This window comes from Bidens hawaiensis, unplaced genomic scaffold (genome assembly GCF_021521415.1).
Source record: "Bidens hawaiensis isolate Kalapana, Puna unplaced genomic scaffold, B.hawaiensis_p1.1 tig00002772_1, whole genome shotgun sequence".
Taxonomy (NCBI): domain Eukaryota; kingdom Viridiplantae; phylum Streptophyta; class Magnoliopsida; order Asterales; family Asteraceae; genus Bidens; species Bidens hawaiensis.
In genome coordinates this window covers 2,630,733-2,645,339 of record NW_027491150.1, presented here as the reverse complement: position 1 = coordinate 2,645,339, position 14,607 = coordinate 2,630,733, and the positions used below count along the sequence as shown (strand labels likewise).

Here is a 14,607-nt window from a genome sequence, read left to right as displayed (position 1 = left end):
TTATCGTACTCAGGTACGGATACGGTAATAAGGCGATACCGTATATCCCAATTTTCTGAAACATACATACACATTTGCCTAAACCATGTCGAAAAAGATATTTTATTCTCTTTGCCATTAGGTAATAGAGTAATCTTTTTATAGCTTTCATATTTTAAACATTAGCTAATATGAATTAAAATAGTAAACAAAATGTACTTGAATCTTAACTAACAACGCACATACAGTTTAATAAGAAATTAGTAGTGAGTACCTAACGGTGCCAAACACGGTTTTATTATCGGATATCATACACGATTATTAGAAACTTGAAAATAGCCGAACCTTTTCTAAAACAAATTTATTAGTTTTTCTTTAGAAAAATTATGTTTATCGTCTGTGTAATTTGGCTATTATAACTATTTTAGTTCTCTATTATTAATTCTTGACAATATTTGGATTGCAACTTTCTTATATCGTGTTAAGCCATGTTTGACAGATTTATATCATGTCAGCATGCTTTGATGAAATAATCTCAACTAGAAAAAGCAATCCATATGTTCTCTAAACTGTCAATAAAATAACAAAAACAAATTAGTTAAAAGGTTATATTAATCAAACCTGGTGAAGTTTTTGATTTACTTTATGGGCTACAAATTAGGGCGAATTGCAACATGTGACGCCCAATCAGTAAGGGGTGAGAATTTGTTTTGGGGTGTAATGGTGTAGGGGCTACAAACTGGGCCCATAGTATCTTTTTTATTATTTTCTTTTTATAATTAAACTAAACAAATAAAAACCAATTTATTTAAATGATTAAATAAAAATGCATTAAAATTAAAACGAAATACATAAAAAATACATAACAAAAAAAAAAAATTACTAATATCCATAATATTCGCGCATTTTTTCGACTTGTCGTCGTTGCAACAATGTGGCCTCTTCGTGTGACCCGACAACTTTGAGGGATTCGTATTCTTTACTCATTTCCCGCAATTCCATCATATCGGCAATTTTTTCGTGTTGTTTGTTGGTTTCTCTCATGGTATCGTTGAGTTCCTCGGCAAACTTTTCGTGTTTTTCGATGATTTCTGTCATGATAGCGGTGAGTTCCACGGGTTTCGATTGGTTCGGGTTGTTTGTAGGATTCATTTTGCTAGATTTTTTGAAGAATTTGGGTATGAATTGTGTATGAAATTGATATGAAATGGAAAAGAAGGTGTATATATATATATATATATATATATATATATTGTTTTAATTATTTTTTTTTTATTTTTGACCGTTTGAAAACGGTCATAATAATAAAATAATATTATTTTTAAACCACGCTGGTGACAATAACACCCCACCCCGTCCCTTTTCGCCCACATATCGTCGAGAGGCGGTGTTCCCCTTCTTCTCGCCCCAAGTCGCCCCTTCCTCTCGCCCCACTAACACATAGTCTAATGTTTTACTTATATGTTGGGTCGAAGTAAGATTGGAAGCCCAGTATCTTATATCATATAATAGGAAGCCCATGATTTCTAGATGAAGCAAGTAATTAGTGTTCAAGTTGAATAACCAAACAATAAATTCAAATAAATAAGTGTAAAGCTATAACAACATCATGAACATGAAGTTGCTTTTATTGCAAATCAGAGTTTAACTAGGGTCCATATTATGTTGGGTATGTTTGGCAAAACTAGCCGCTAGCTGTAGCTGGAAGTTGGTGACTAGTGGCTTGAAGCTGATAGTTATAACTTTTTAGATATATTTATATATTTGGCAGAGTAGCTGGAACTTTTAATAAAGCGTATAAAATTACTAAAATGGGCATAACTAAAAACAATAATAATAAATGTATTTATTTTGGAAGGTTATTTAAGTAAATTAAAATATTAAAAGCTTGTAGCTTTTTCTAAATGTTACTAGTAGAAACTTAAAACTTTTTCTCCTGACCTAAAAGCTTCAAGCACCTTGAACCAAACAAAGTTTTTAATTGAATAGGAGCCTTTTCTTAAAAGCTCGAAGTTAGAAGCTCCTAAAAGCTTCCTGCCAAACATACCCGTTACCTTTGAAACGAGATTCATACGATTAAATATCACATCAATTCCCACGGTAATTAGTAAAAAAAATTATACTCTTAAATATACCAAAAGAACTTAATCCTATTTAAAATGATATCATACTCTAATTCTAGAATTAAGCATGTGCATTAAGTGATTGATCCACTTTTATAAAGTTATTCTAATGTAAATGAACCTTTAATAATGATTTCACCCACTATACCCAACTCAAATGTAACCATCAATCCTTTGGTAAGATGATCGTAATTAAGTGTAAATGTCAAACCGGATATTTCTCGACGAGTTTCTCTCATACATATTTATATACGAGGAATTGATATGTCAAAACCTTATTTGTTAAATATGTATGCGAGAGAACTGAGATATGGATTTTCTTTTCATGAATGTTTCTATTTGAAACGACGCGATGATTATAGAAAAAGGGTTTGTGATCTAACAACCCAACATTCTTTACCTAAAGTTGCTATGCATTGAAGACTTGAAGTTGTATTCAAAATAACCAACAAACCAAAGCACAAGTGATTCATGAAAGTTACTATACCTTTTATGAATCCTTATGCCATCTGCGTTAAATGAAGTACTTATAAAAGTTTCAAACCTTTTGTACCGAAAATCAAATTCTTTCTAATTGATATAAATCTTAATATATTTTAATTTAGTTACCATGCCTTTTACAACGTGACAAGTAAGCAAAGTTATAATTTGGCGATTAAAGTTTCATTTTTTTTTGAACGGTGACTTTCGCAGTTAAGATATATCACACTCCTCGGTCCAACAGGAGGAGGAGCCCCGCCTTCCCACTCGGGCCAGACTATGTTGACATAATCGGGATCCACGCTGGCATCTGAGTTTGACTTGGCCGTTCCCGGTAAAACCCAGTTGGCTCACCCCGCCCAAAGGCACGACATGTTTTTTATTGCTCTGGGAAACTACGGTCGGAATCATAACTCGAACCCGAGACATCCGGGTCATCCATCATGTTCCTGGCTATTGAGGCAAGCTCCGCTGGTTTAAAGTTTCATTTGCTACTATCTCATAATTAAATATCTCACGGTTAAAGCTTTTCTTAATACATATTATATATCAATTAAATATTTTTCCTAAGCTGGTTACATCATAACTACGAGTATCTTTCTCATTTAAAAACTTTAGAACACATAGCATTACATGCGATCTGGCTAACTTTACTTGGAGTAGAGTTCAACAATGGTGTCGGTTACCCGAACTTCCCATGAATTCTCTCAATAATCTCTTTGGATCACCAGCATGCAGCTTATAATAGCGTATAATAACGATAAAGGAGGAAGTTAATATCTATACGATCACATTTTGCAACAATCTCTTGGATCCCTAGCATACAATGTATATATAATAGCGTATAATAACGATAAAAAGAGGAAGTTAATTCATGGTATCTATATGATCATGTTTTGATGTATTTGATTATCACGTTAACGAGAAGGTGTTTCAAACCGATTTTAAGATATTCGAATATATCAAGGCTTGCTCATTCTTGTGGATTAAAAATAGAGTGGGAACAACATGTTGATTTGGACAAATTAATGTAATTTGATGTTTTGGTTGGGATAACATCTTGCTAATCCCGATAGGTTTTCTTAGACTGAGGGGTGTGGGGCTTCAACGGGGGCGCTAGAGCCCCTCCGCTCGCGCCCCCAAGCGCTAACACCACACCACCAGGGCGCTAGCGGGGGTGCTAACGCGAAAAACAAGGCAGGCGTGACCCGGTTAGCGGGAGAAGAGAGAGAGCTGCACAACTTTTGATGATTTTTTGACCGTTGGGAGCCGAACAAACCAAAAAAAAAATATTTTTCCTATATAATTATACCCCATTTCACCCATTTTTATACCAAAACTTCAAACCTTCACCCAAAATCAATTCAACTTCTCAACTTTTTTTTAAAAAAATGGCTGGAAATTGGTTCCCAAACCTTGATTCAGATTATCTTGACGACGATTTATGGTCGTCACCGCACCAACCGATGTTTTATTCGGAGCCGCAAGAATCATCCGGCTTTCAACCATCCAACACACAACCGTCTCCTAACTTTGTTGTTCCGGAGACACAAGAATCACACGGTGAAGCTATGGGACCAAAAAGACGCGTCCACCGGAAAAAACCAGTTGCAACGGACGGGTCGGGACCGGCTTCGACTCCGAGGACGAAACGGAAAGCCACTCCGTGGTCATCGGATGAGAAGGAAGCCTTGTGTCGGGCTTGGATAGTCATTTCTGAGGATCGGCGTTGCGGTAATTGTTTTAACGTTTTTAAAAAAGATTTTTAATAAAAAAGTTAAATAAAAAAGTTAAATGGAAATCTAATTTATTTATTCATTTTGCAGCCGACTACCAACAGAGAGATTTTTTGGACAAAGGTTAGGGAGACGTTCTACATGCTCGTTGGGAGTACAGAGCGGAACCCCGATATGATTTCGGGTCGGTGGTCCGAAATCAGAAAATTTGTCGGCCTGTTTACTAATCTTTTCAACAGGAACAGCGGTCGTATGAGACCAAGTGGCAGTGATGATTTGGCGGTTTACAATTTCACGGTCGAAGAGTGGAAGCATGAGTGTTTGCGGAGGTATGGGATGGTGAAGACGTGGGACGATTTAAAGTTGTGGGACAGGTTGAAAAGGTGTTCCAAGTGGGTTGAGCTGGTGGCGCCGGACTTTGATGCGGAAGTAGGGCCGAAACGGACTAAAACTAGTTCGTCTGGAGCGTATAGCACTTCAACCGGGTCGAATTGCCGCGTTAGATTCGACCTAAACATTGCGGAGGAGGAAACGTCTTCACCACCGAGGAGGCGGCCATTGGGAAGGGACGCCAAGGGGAAAACACCGGCTGAGGGGGAAGCCGTAAACATCACCAATCTTGTTGAATCCCTCAATAAATTCAACAAAACCATGGAGGTGGTCTCTTATGACAAAAAGGAAAAAAGTCGAATGAGAGATTTGGAGTTTCTTACTAGAGACTTCAGTAACCTAAATCCGGTCGATCAAATGCTAATGGAAAAGCAAAAGGAACTTATCCGAAAGAGGTTGATCGAAGAAGACCAAGACGAAGAATAAAAAGAATGTTTCTTTTTAGTACTTTAATTTTTATTTTATTTTTAGATATTAATGTGTTTTTTTATTAATGTGTGTTTTTTTAATAATTTATGGGTTTTTTTAATAATACGTTGTTTGAATATATTTATAAAAAAATAAAAAAAAAATTTCGCTGGAGCCCCCTGCTCCAACAGGGGCTCCAACATCCCCTTATCCTGTTTCTCTCTCTGTCATACGTCATAATATTATTGGTTGGAGCCCCCACTAAAGCCCCCCACACCCCTTAGTCTTAGTGTAAGCCCGTCATTCAAAAAATAATAATAACTACTAATATGTATTATTTATAATAGAAACGTTTTATTGAAACTATAAATATGATTATTTTTATTCCAAACTTTTACAAATTTATATGTGTTGGTCATAAATGGAAAGATATCTCATGGGCTGTTCTAGGGGTGCGAATGATTCGAACACTCATGATCATGCTACCCAAGCTCGAATCAATTAAAAAAAATTGTAATATGGAAAAAAAAACTCGAAACGTGCCAAGCCTTCTTAAGCTCTACCAGAGCCCGAGTTTCAAATAAATATTGTTTAGCTATCGAGCCTAAGCCCGAGTCTCGCTGAGCTTTAACGAGCCTTATGTATTTTATAATTTTACCTCTTTTCGACTTATGCATTTATATGACATCGCACCACCAAACATGAGACGAGCCAACCTCTGACTCGTTTATAATATTACACAAGTCCAAGCTGAGCTTTGACTCATTTAAATTTTATTTCTCAAAATATATACAAAAACAATTAAAAAACATATTATAAATCGTTTAATAAATAATAAACAATCCAAACTCAAGTTCAAACTCTCGTAAGTCAAAAATAAATCAAGCTCATGCTCAGCTCGTATCCACTCGTTTACACCATAGGTGGTTCTAAACTCGAAAGTAAAAAAACTAAAAATATATAACTAAAGTTAAAAAAATATATATATACAAATAAAAAAATCAAAATACCCTCCGACAATATTTATCCAAAATCTGTTATTTCTCACTTTACAATTAATTCTTTTAGCTAAAATGCCTCCGCGTATTGAATGCTCCAATGACAAAAACACAAACACAAAAGTAAACACTAAACAACACGACCTGTTCGAAGTCAATACTCCATCCATTCATCCATTGAATTTTACTATTATTAATATATTTAGAGAAATAAACAAACTTCATCAATCAATCAATAATAATAATAATATGCCAATACTCGACCAACAACAACAACAACCTCCGGTTCAAGTTCAACGCCGTCGTAAATTTTGGGGCTTATTATTCAACGCAAGTCATCCAACAACAACAACCTCGAACCATGTGGAGGAACATCATGGTACCAGTTCCAATGTTTCGATGTCTTTGGTTGTTAGATCTTTGCTTCCCACACGACGTCGTTTAAGGCTTGATCCTCGCTCTAAACTCTACTTTCCATGTATGTACTTACTATTAGCTTCTTTTTTATTTTATAATAATTCATTATTATTATTATTAGTATTATTATTGTTGTTATTAATTTATTATGACTTATTTTATTTGTGGTTTCATGAGATCCAGATGATTAGTTATGTAAGTTTTGTGTTATAATATTTTGGCCTTTTGCTACCAAACAACTATTTATTTATTTATTTAAAAACTAGTTAATAATATACTTATGATAAAATATTTCACAAATAAATGAGCTATGTGAGACCCAAGATCGCTTATTTTTTTTTACCATAAAACTGTTTTTTATCATAAATAATATTTAAAAAAAATCAGATATAAATTTTTAGTATCTCTCTATTTTATAGGATTTTCACATCAAACATTTGATGAGATAAAATTTTAATTTAATGAGATGTTATAACCCGTTTAAGGACTATCTGAGTTTGGTGAGACCCATACCCGTAAATTCGGGTCAAATGTATGAGAAGTCTCCATTTACAAATAAAACAATTTGGTGGCTTGTGGTTTCGTTTATATATATATATATATATATTTAAGATTGTTGTTGTTATGGTTTATAGAGTTAAGGTGTACTATGTTAAGTGACTTATTAGAGGTATTTTTAGTAATGGTTTGTGGAATTTGTTTTGCCCTTTTTGTTACTTTTGAAAGTAGATAAGAGTTGAGTCATGCAACACAAGTTGTATGATGTTAGCTGTTTATATAGCGCGAAAGCGTTTCTAAATTTGGCTAATAACACTTAATGATCTTGAAAGTTAGAAATCATAGTAGGAAATCAAATTAAAGAGCTAAGATAACGAGTGAATTAGTGACGAGCTTGAGATGAAAGAATTGTCATTTATAAACTTGGTTCTTCTAAGAGCCTGCTTTCTTAATACTACTATTTAAACAGAACAAAAAACTAGTCTTGTATATGTGAACATGTTATATTTACTTAAGTTATATTAAGTGTGTTCTTTTTAATTTTTATTTAATTGTATTCAATTTTGTAGATGAACCTGGTAAGCAAGTCCAAAGTGCTATTAAGATAAAAAACACCAGCAAGTCTCATGTGGCTTTCAAGGTATGAATATATGCTTAATTTTAAACATATCTTAAGTCATTAGTTCTGACTATGTTGTTTGTTGTGTACTTGTGTTACTTTAGTTTCAAACAACTGCACCTAAAAGCTGTTTCATGCGTCCTCCGGGCGCTATTCTGACTCCCGGCGAGAGTATAATTGCAACCGGTAACAACTTTTGTTCTTGCAAGTGTAGCCTCTATATGTTCGTATATTAAAGTTTCGGTTTTGGTTTTTTTATGAAAGTTTTCAAGTTTGTGGAACCTCCTGAAAATAGTGAAAAACCGATAGACCGAAAGAGGAAAGTGAAATTTAAAATCATGAGTCTGAAAGTGAAAGGAATGATGGATTATGTACCCGAGCTAGTAAGTCATACACACCCTCTTTTGAGATATTATTACATATATATATATATATGTATAAGTTTGTATTATTGTATATGTATCAACTTGTGTTTTCACTCAGTTTGATGAGCAGAAAGATTTAGTAACCATGGAGCAGATACTGCAAGTTGTTTTCCTAGACGCGGCTAAGCCAAGCCCGGTAAGTTTTTAAAAAAGTTGCCATTTTTATAATATTTATACGCGTTACAAGTTTATTTTAAATGTTATTCTGACATGATACAAGGCACTGGAGAAACTGAAGCGCCAAATAGCCGAGGCAGAGGCCGCCTTGGAAACCTGCAAGAAGCCTCCAGAAGATACCGGGCCAAAGATTGTTGGTGATGGGCTTGTCATAGATGAATGGGTGAGTTACTGTACGGGCGGGTCAACGAGCTGGGTTTGGGTAACGGGTTAGGTTGGCCCATAAACATTTTTTTGTCAAAACATTTCAACCCGTTTGCTTTTTAGCTCATTTCTTTTACCCATTTGACAAGATATAGATAAAATTACGGGTGGCAACGAGCCAAGCCGCTCTTGAGCTACTAGAGCTGAGCTCAAACGAGCTCGAGCCTAAAAATGAGTTTTTATCTAGTATATTACTTATATTTTTATATAATAAGTATTATATATAAAAGTAATGATAAAAATAACCAAATAATATTTATTATATTATAATTAAAATAATTACATGTGTATATAAATTAATTAATAAATAATAAATGAGCCAAGCCTGAGCCGAGCTTGAAAAACTACTCATTAGCCGAGCTCAAGCTTTAGAAATAAAGCTTTAAACGAGCTGAGCTCAAGCCTAGTCTAGCTCGGGTTTAGCTCGCCTTGTTTACACCCTTGGATAAAGTATAACGAAACCGATTCACTCAGAAGGTTTATAAAGTACCGATAATAATACAATTGTTCATTGCAGAAAGAGAGACGGGAGAGATACCTGGCCCGACAACAAGTTGAAGGAGACGACTCGGTATGATAATAAAACATTTATTCCCTAAACCGCGTGTACAATGTTGTGGATTCTATTTATGTTGTTTCTCACTGTAAAAAGTTTTCCAATGTTGAATATGTAACTCGAGAGGTAGATTACAACACGTATATAAAACTACACCGGTTGGTGGTTACATGTAGTAGGTACAAGTCAAAACAACTTAAACTATTGTTTGGACTTGCGCCCGACAGTTCCATCAACAGGCAGAACATTTATATTCTTGTGTGATTCACAATTTGTACGTGTATTAGAGTTGTTTTAGCATATGGTTTATCGAGTATGAAACGAATTCTGTAGTACACTTTATTTGCATAACAAACATCAGTTTATAATTTGTTAAAGCACTTGGATATTGCTCACTTGTATAAATTATAGAGCATATAATGGATGCTAGATATTATTCTCTTAAGTTTTGTCATAGTTGATTTATTAACACAAGAGTATTAATACTTAATCGCGTCTCATTAGGTTGTCTTTACACAACTTCTTAGCCACAAGCCAACAAATTCATTCCGAATACTTGTATCACGAGTACATGTATCGTATAGATAGCGATACTAACACGAAACAAAAACAACTTCCTTTATTAATAAACGAAAAACACATGGTACAAAACCGTTATTTCTATCCACATGAGGTTTTAACACATCTTTAAATGTTTAGTACGTATTTCAATCTTTATAAGAAAGAAACATTTATTAGTCAGATCATATCATATCGCTCATAGATTGAGTGACATTGATTAGATTCCATCGACACAAATCCATTCACCCACGAACAACTTCTTGCAATTCAAATTCGGGTTGATGTAATCGAAGAATCCAGAGCTCAACTTGTACTGCTTAGCTATTCCAAAGCATGAATCTCCGGTTTGGACACCGACAACAGATGTACAAACCGGCTCTCTTCCTGATAACTCTGAATCATCGTATTATTAGTTCATGACTTCATGTAAGAGATTTATTTCAATAGTATACACTATGGTCAATGTGAGTAGGACACTAGCATTTTTCTTAACGATGTCAGTAAATGTGTAATTTAGGAGTAGATTAGAGATTGTTTGAGTTGTTAAAAGAAACAAAACAATGTTGTTTAAAAATCAGTAAATAGTAATTATCATTCTTCATTTAAGAGTTAAGCATCTGACTTACCACGGGACATAGTTCTGGTTGCGGCTGTTATCACGAAACCAACATAAACAAACACGAAAACCATGAAAATGACGGTTTTGATGTCAATCTTAGCCATTGTTATGATGATTATGTTGTTTGTAGGCGTTTAAAGATGGAGATGATTTCGTTTTGACAAATGTTAACCTATTTATAGAACTTGAATCCTACATGAAACCAACATATAAACCAAAACAACGTTGGTAAAGCTCGGTTTTGATCCAACCAATGAAAGTAGCTAGTGTAAAACCAAAAATATGCATCAAATCTGCATGACTACATTTGTTTAAGATTAGGTTTTCTTTAAGTTGATATAAACAAGAGAAACATAGTTATGCATTGTGTCTCGTTAGTTTGTACTTAACCCTATTGCATTAACGCAAAATGACAAATGTACAAGGAACAAATAAAAGAAACAACTCATCGAATGATATGATGAGGCTAAAATGGTTTAAAATCTAAGTCTATTAACCCTATTGCATTAACACAAAATTACATCATGGTACACTCGCATTTCCATTCGAGGAAAACATCACCTAAGGTCAACACACGTGAACACTTACCGAAGGCACGACAGTACGGTGAGAAAAAAACTCGTTCAATTCAAGGATCCAACTAGTGAATACCACATACTAATCTAGCATCCCATCATCACCCGATGCCTCCGAAACTAAATGACCGGGGCATGTTTCGAACATGGATCACATGAAACACCAAATTTCTCCCTTACCATTCCACCACCATTACAAAGCTGTCGAACAGAATGCTACGTGTCTTGGGAGTTTATCATATAAGTCTAAGAGCGTTTAGTCCATTTAGCTAATTTATTGGTTAATAATATGTCCACCAAATGTAACCCATCCTAACTTTTTTTTTAAATGACTCATCATGACCGAAATCCATTCTTATCCAACAAAACCTAACCATTTTGCCGCCTCTAGTTAATAGTTAGTCTTTTAATTTAAGTATATTTATTTTCATCTTCATCTATCTGTTTCTTGTTGCTAGTAACTGATGTTAATCAATTACATCGACCCATACTCAGTTTTTTCTCCGGCTCGTGTACATACCCTTTTGGCAATAGTGACAAAATTTCGAACGGGCCCAGGGGTAGCGTGTAACATCCTAAATTATTCTAATATTAAATAAAGACAGTCGCATTTAGTTATTGTGTGCTAATAGTTAATAAATATTAAATGAAGAAAGATCATGGGCTTGGATTAACTATGGTGGATTAAAGGGTAATGGGCCTTAGGTCCATGGGCTTTAAGGGATATAAATATCCCCTTAAACCATCCAAAAACCCTAACTATCATTTCCATCTTTCATAAATCTCTACACACTCAAAACACACACACATCTTACACCACTATGAACGTTTTAATCTTAAAGGCTCAAACTTTATGCTTTTTCGAGCCGTGTTTTACCCGAAAAAGACCATGAGAATGAGCACGGGTTTGCTTAATACTATATTCAAGAATTTCGATGAAACAAAGATGATTATGGGGGGTTAAGGTAGACCAGCGGCTGTTGCAGGGCAATTTCGCCTACAGCTAAGCTCGCTGCATAACTTCGCTGCAGCTGGGTTCGCCAAATAAGTTCGCTGGTGGCTGAACTTCGCTACATGAAAGTTCACTAGTGGCCAACTTCGCTACATGCTAAGTTCGCTGGTGGCTAACTTCGCTTGTATAAATACGCTTACAATTAAGTTCGCCTCACATAAGTTCGCTTGTATATAACTTCGCTTGTATATAAGTTCGCTGATGTTAAGTTCGCTCGAAATAAGTTCGCCATTGACATGTTCGCTTAACAAATCAGGTAGCGAATCAGACTTAATCCGTTATGAGGAATGAGTTAACGAATTAGAAAATAAATTAAAATCCTAGTGGAAAATGTGTTAAGACAGTTAAGGTAAATAAAATTTTTCCAAGCTGACCTGGCAGCTCGACCCCAGCCAGGGGCTCTGCCCCTTGGACCGCGCTAGGGGCTTCCGCCCCTAGAATCCCGCTGCCAATGGCTGCTGCCCCCGGACCCTGTTCGTTATGGGTTATATAAAGTTAGAAATACTATATGAGTAGTATTAGTAAATTGATACGTGTAAATATTATACAGTTAGCCGTGCACAGCTCAAGAAGGGAATAACCATTAACGGTGAACGTAATCGCATTCAGGTGAGTTTCTAGCTCCATTTCTGTGTTATGTTTTCGGGGCTGTGTGCATACTCGATGTGATTGTTAATCCATTTATCCTAAGTGATAAGTGTATGTCTTATGTGATTATGTGAAAGGTAAGAATGATTGCTTGCCGGTACGTGAACGATCTTCGGATATTGCACGTACTGTCAAGTTATAATGCTATGTACGAAATATGAATGATATGTATGTACGTAATGAAAGGTAAGAATGATTGCTTGTCGGTACGTGAACGATCTTCGGATATTGCACGCACTGTCAAGTTATAATGTTATGTATGGACTATGAACGATATGTATGTATGCTATGAACAAATGTAAGAGATAGAAAAGTAGAAAAAGGGACTGAACCCTAATAATATCCAAGGCAAAAAAGGGACTGGACCCTAATAATATCCAATGCAGAAAAGGATTGGACCCTAATAATATCCAAGGCAGAAAAAGGGACCGGACCCTAAATATATCCGAGGTAGAATGGAATAGAGTAAAGTAGAATTTGAGTTATGAAAGTATGAATGAAAGGATGTATGTATGTAAAGTATGTGATGTTATTAACTAGAACTCACTCATCGTAGCTGACTTTTAGTATGCACGCTGGTAAGTAGGATGAGACAGCTGGCTTGAGCGGGGAGGCATGGCAGAAGAATAAGAGTCTGGCATCTGAAGACCTGTTATGTTTTGATTTTGAAAGACAAGAAGAATGTTTTAAGACATGTTACGTTTTATAAATTTTTATGTTCCGCGTAAAGTTTTAATTAACTCTGATATTTAGAACTGTGTATTATGAGTAAATCCAACACCAAAGTAGGGCTACCGATAACGGGGCCTTACATAGCGTCAGGGCATAATTATTGATCCGATTCTTTCGTCGGGTCATAAAATATTGTATGGCGACTGATATTTTATGACCCTACGAATGAATCGGATCAATTTGATGTCCCTAGATCTTTCCAGTGCCCGGTTTAAATTTTTGCTACTACGACCAAAGGGATATGTTCACCGTCAGCTCGAAAAAACAGAGTATTTGGCTATTCACCGAAAATGACCTTATTTTCGGTCCTGGAGACCTACATCGAATATTTTATTACCCTATGAAAGACTCGAATCGATTTGATGTCCCTAGAGCTTTCCCATGGCCCGTTCGAAAATTTGCTACTACAGCCAAATAGGTATGTTCACCGTCAGCCCGAAAAAACTAAGTATGGGGCTATTCACCCAAAATGACCATATTTTCGGTCCTGTAGACCTGCATCGAATATTTTATAACCCTACGAAAGAATCAGATCGATTTGATGTCCCTAGAGCTTTCCCGTGCCCGTTCCAAATTTTGCTGCTACGGCCAAAGGGGTATGTTCACCGTCAGCCCGAAAAAACTGAGTATGTGGCTATTCACCCAAAATGACCATATTTTTGGTCCTGTAGACCTGCATCGAATATTTTATGACCCTACGAAATAATCGGATCAATTTTGTGTCCCTAGATTTTCCCGTGGCCGGTTCGAAATTTTGCTACTACGGCCAAAGGGGTATGTTCACCGTCAGCCCGAAAAAACTAGGTATGGGGCTATTCACCCAAAATGACCATATTTTCGGCCAGGAGACCTGCATCGAATATTTTGTGACCCATAAGAAAAAATCAGATCGATTTGATGTCCCTAGAGCTTTCCCGTGGCCCGTTCGAAATTTTGCTACTACGGCCAAAGGGGTATGTTCACCGTCAGCCCGAAAAAACTGAGTATGGGCTATTCACCCAAAATGACCATATTTTCGGTCCTGTAGACCTGCATTGAATATTTTATAAACCTACGAAAGAATCGGATCAATTTGATGTCACTAGAGCTTTCCCGTGGCCCGTTTGAAATTTTGCTACTACGGCCAAAGGGGTATGTTCACCGTCAGCCCGAAAAAACTGAGTATGGGGCTTTTCAGCGAAAATGACCATATTTTCGGTCCTGGAGACTTGCATCGAATATTTTATGACCCACGAAAGAATCGGATTGATTTGATGTCCCTAGAGCTTTCCTGTGGCCCGTTCGAAATTTTGCTTCTACGGCGAAAGGGGTATGTTCACCGTCAGCCCGAAAAAACTGAGTATGAGGCTATTCACCGAAAATGACCACATTTTCGGTCCTGTAGACCTGCATCGAATATCTTATGACCCTACGAAAGAATCGGATCGATTTGATGTCCCTAGCGCTTTCG

At 36.0% G+C, this 14,607-nt stretch overlaps 1 protein-coding gene and 1 long non-coding RNA gene across 2 annotated transcripts; one reads left to right on the top strand and one right to left on the bottom strand.

Moving 5' to 3' along the window:
• The first annotated feature begins 6,123 nt into the window (after positions 1–6,123).
• LOC143621113 (vesicle-associated protein 4-1-like) lies at positions 6,124–9,293 on the top strand. The gene is made up of 7 exons (XM_077092632.1): positions 6,124–6,592; positions 7,599–7,669; positions 7,753–7,834; positions 7,913–8,031; positions 8,132–8,209; positions 8,294–8,413; positions 8,972–9,293. Exons 1-7 carry the CDS (start codon positions 6,190–6,192, stop codon positions 9,029–9,031), a joined length of 933 nt encoding a protein of 310 aa, XP_076948747.1. The 5' UTR covers positions 6,124–6,189; the 3' UTR covers positions 9,032–9,293.
• Positions 9,294–9,610: 317 nt separating this feature from the next.
• Positions 9,611–10,536, bottom strand: LOC143621112 (uncharacterized). The gene is made up of 2 exons (XR_013151456.1): positions 10,198–10,536; positions 9,611–9,964 (listed from the first exon to the last, which is right to left on the bottom strand). It is a non-coding gene; the product is annotated as an uncharacterized LOC143621112 (long non-coding RNA).
• Positions 10,537–14,607: the final 4,071 nt, after the last annotated feature.

Bases quoted from the DNA above. Each gene is read 5' to 3' on its own strand.
- LOC143621113 (XM_077092632.1), top strand. From the start codon at position 6,190: ATGCCTCCGCGTATTGAATGCTCCAATGACAAAAACACAAACACAAAA. The intron at 7,835-7,912 runs GTAACAACTTTT...TTTTTATGAAAG, and splicing joins CGAGAGTATAATTGCAACCG to TTTTCAAGTTTGTGGAACCT. The intron at 8,414-8,971 runs GTGAGTTACTGT...TGTTCATTGCAG, and splicing joins GGCTTGTCATAGATGAATGG to AAAGAGAGACGGGAGAGATA.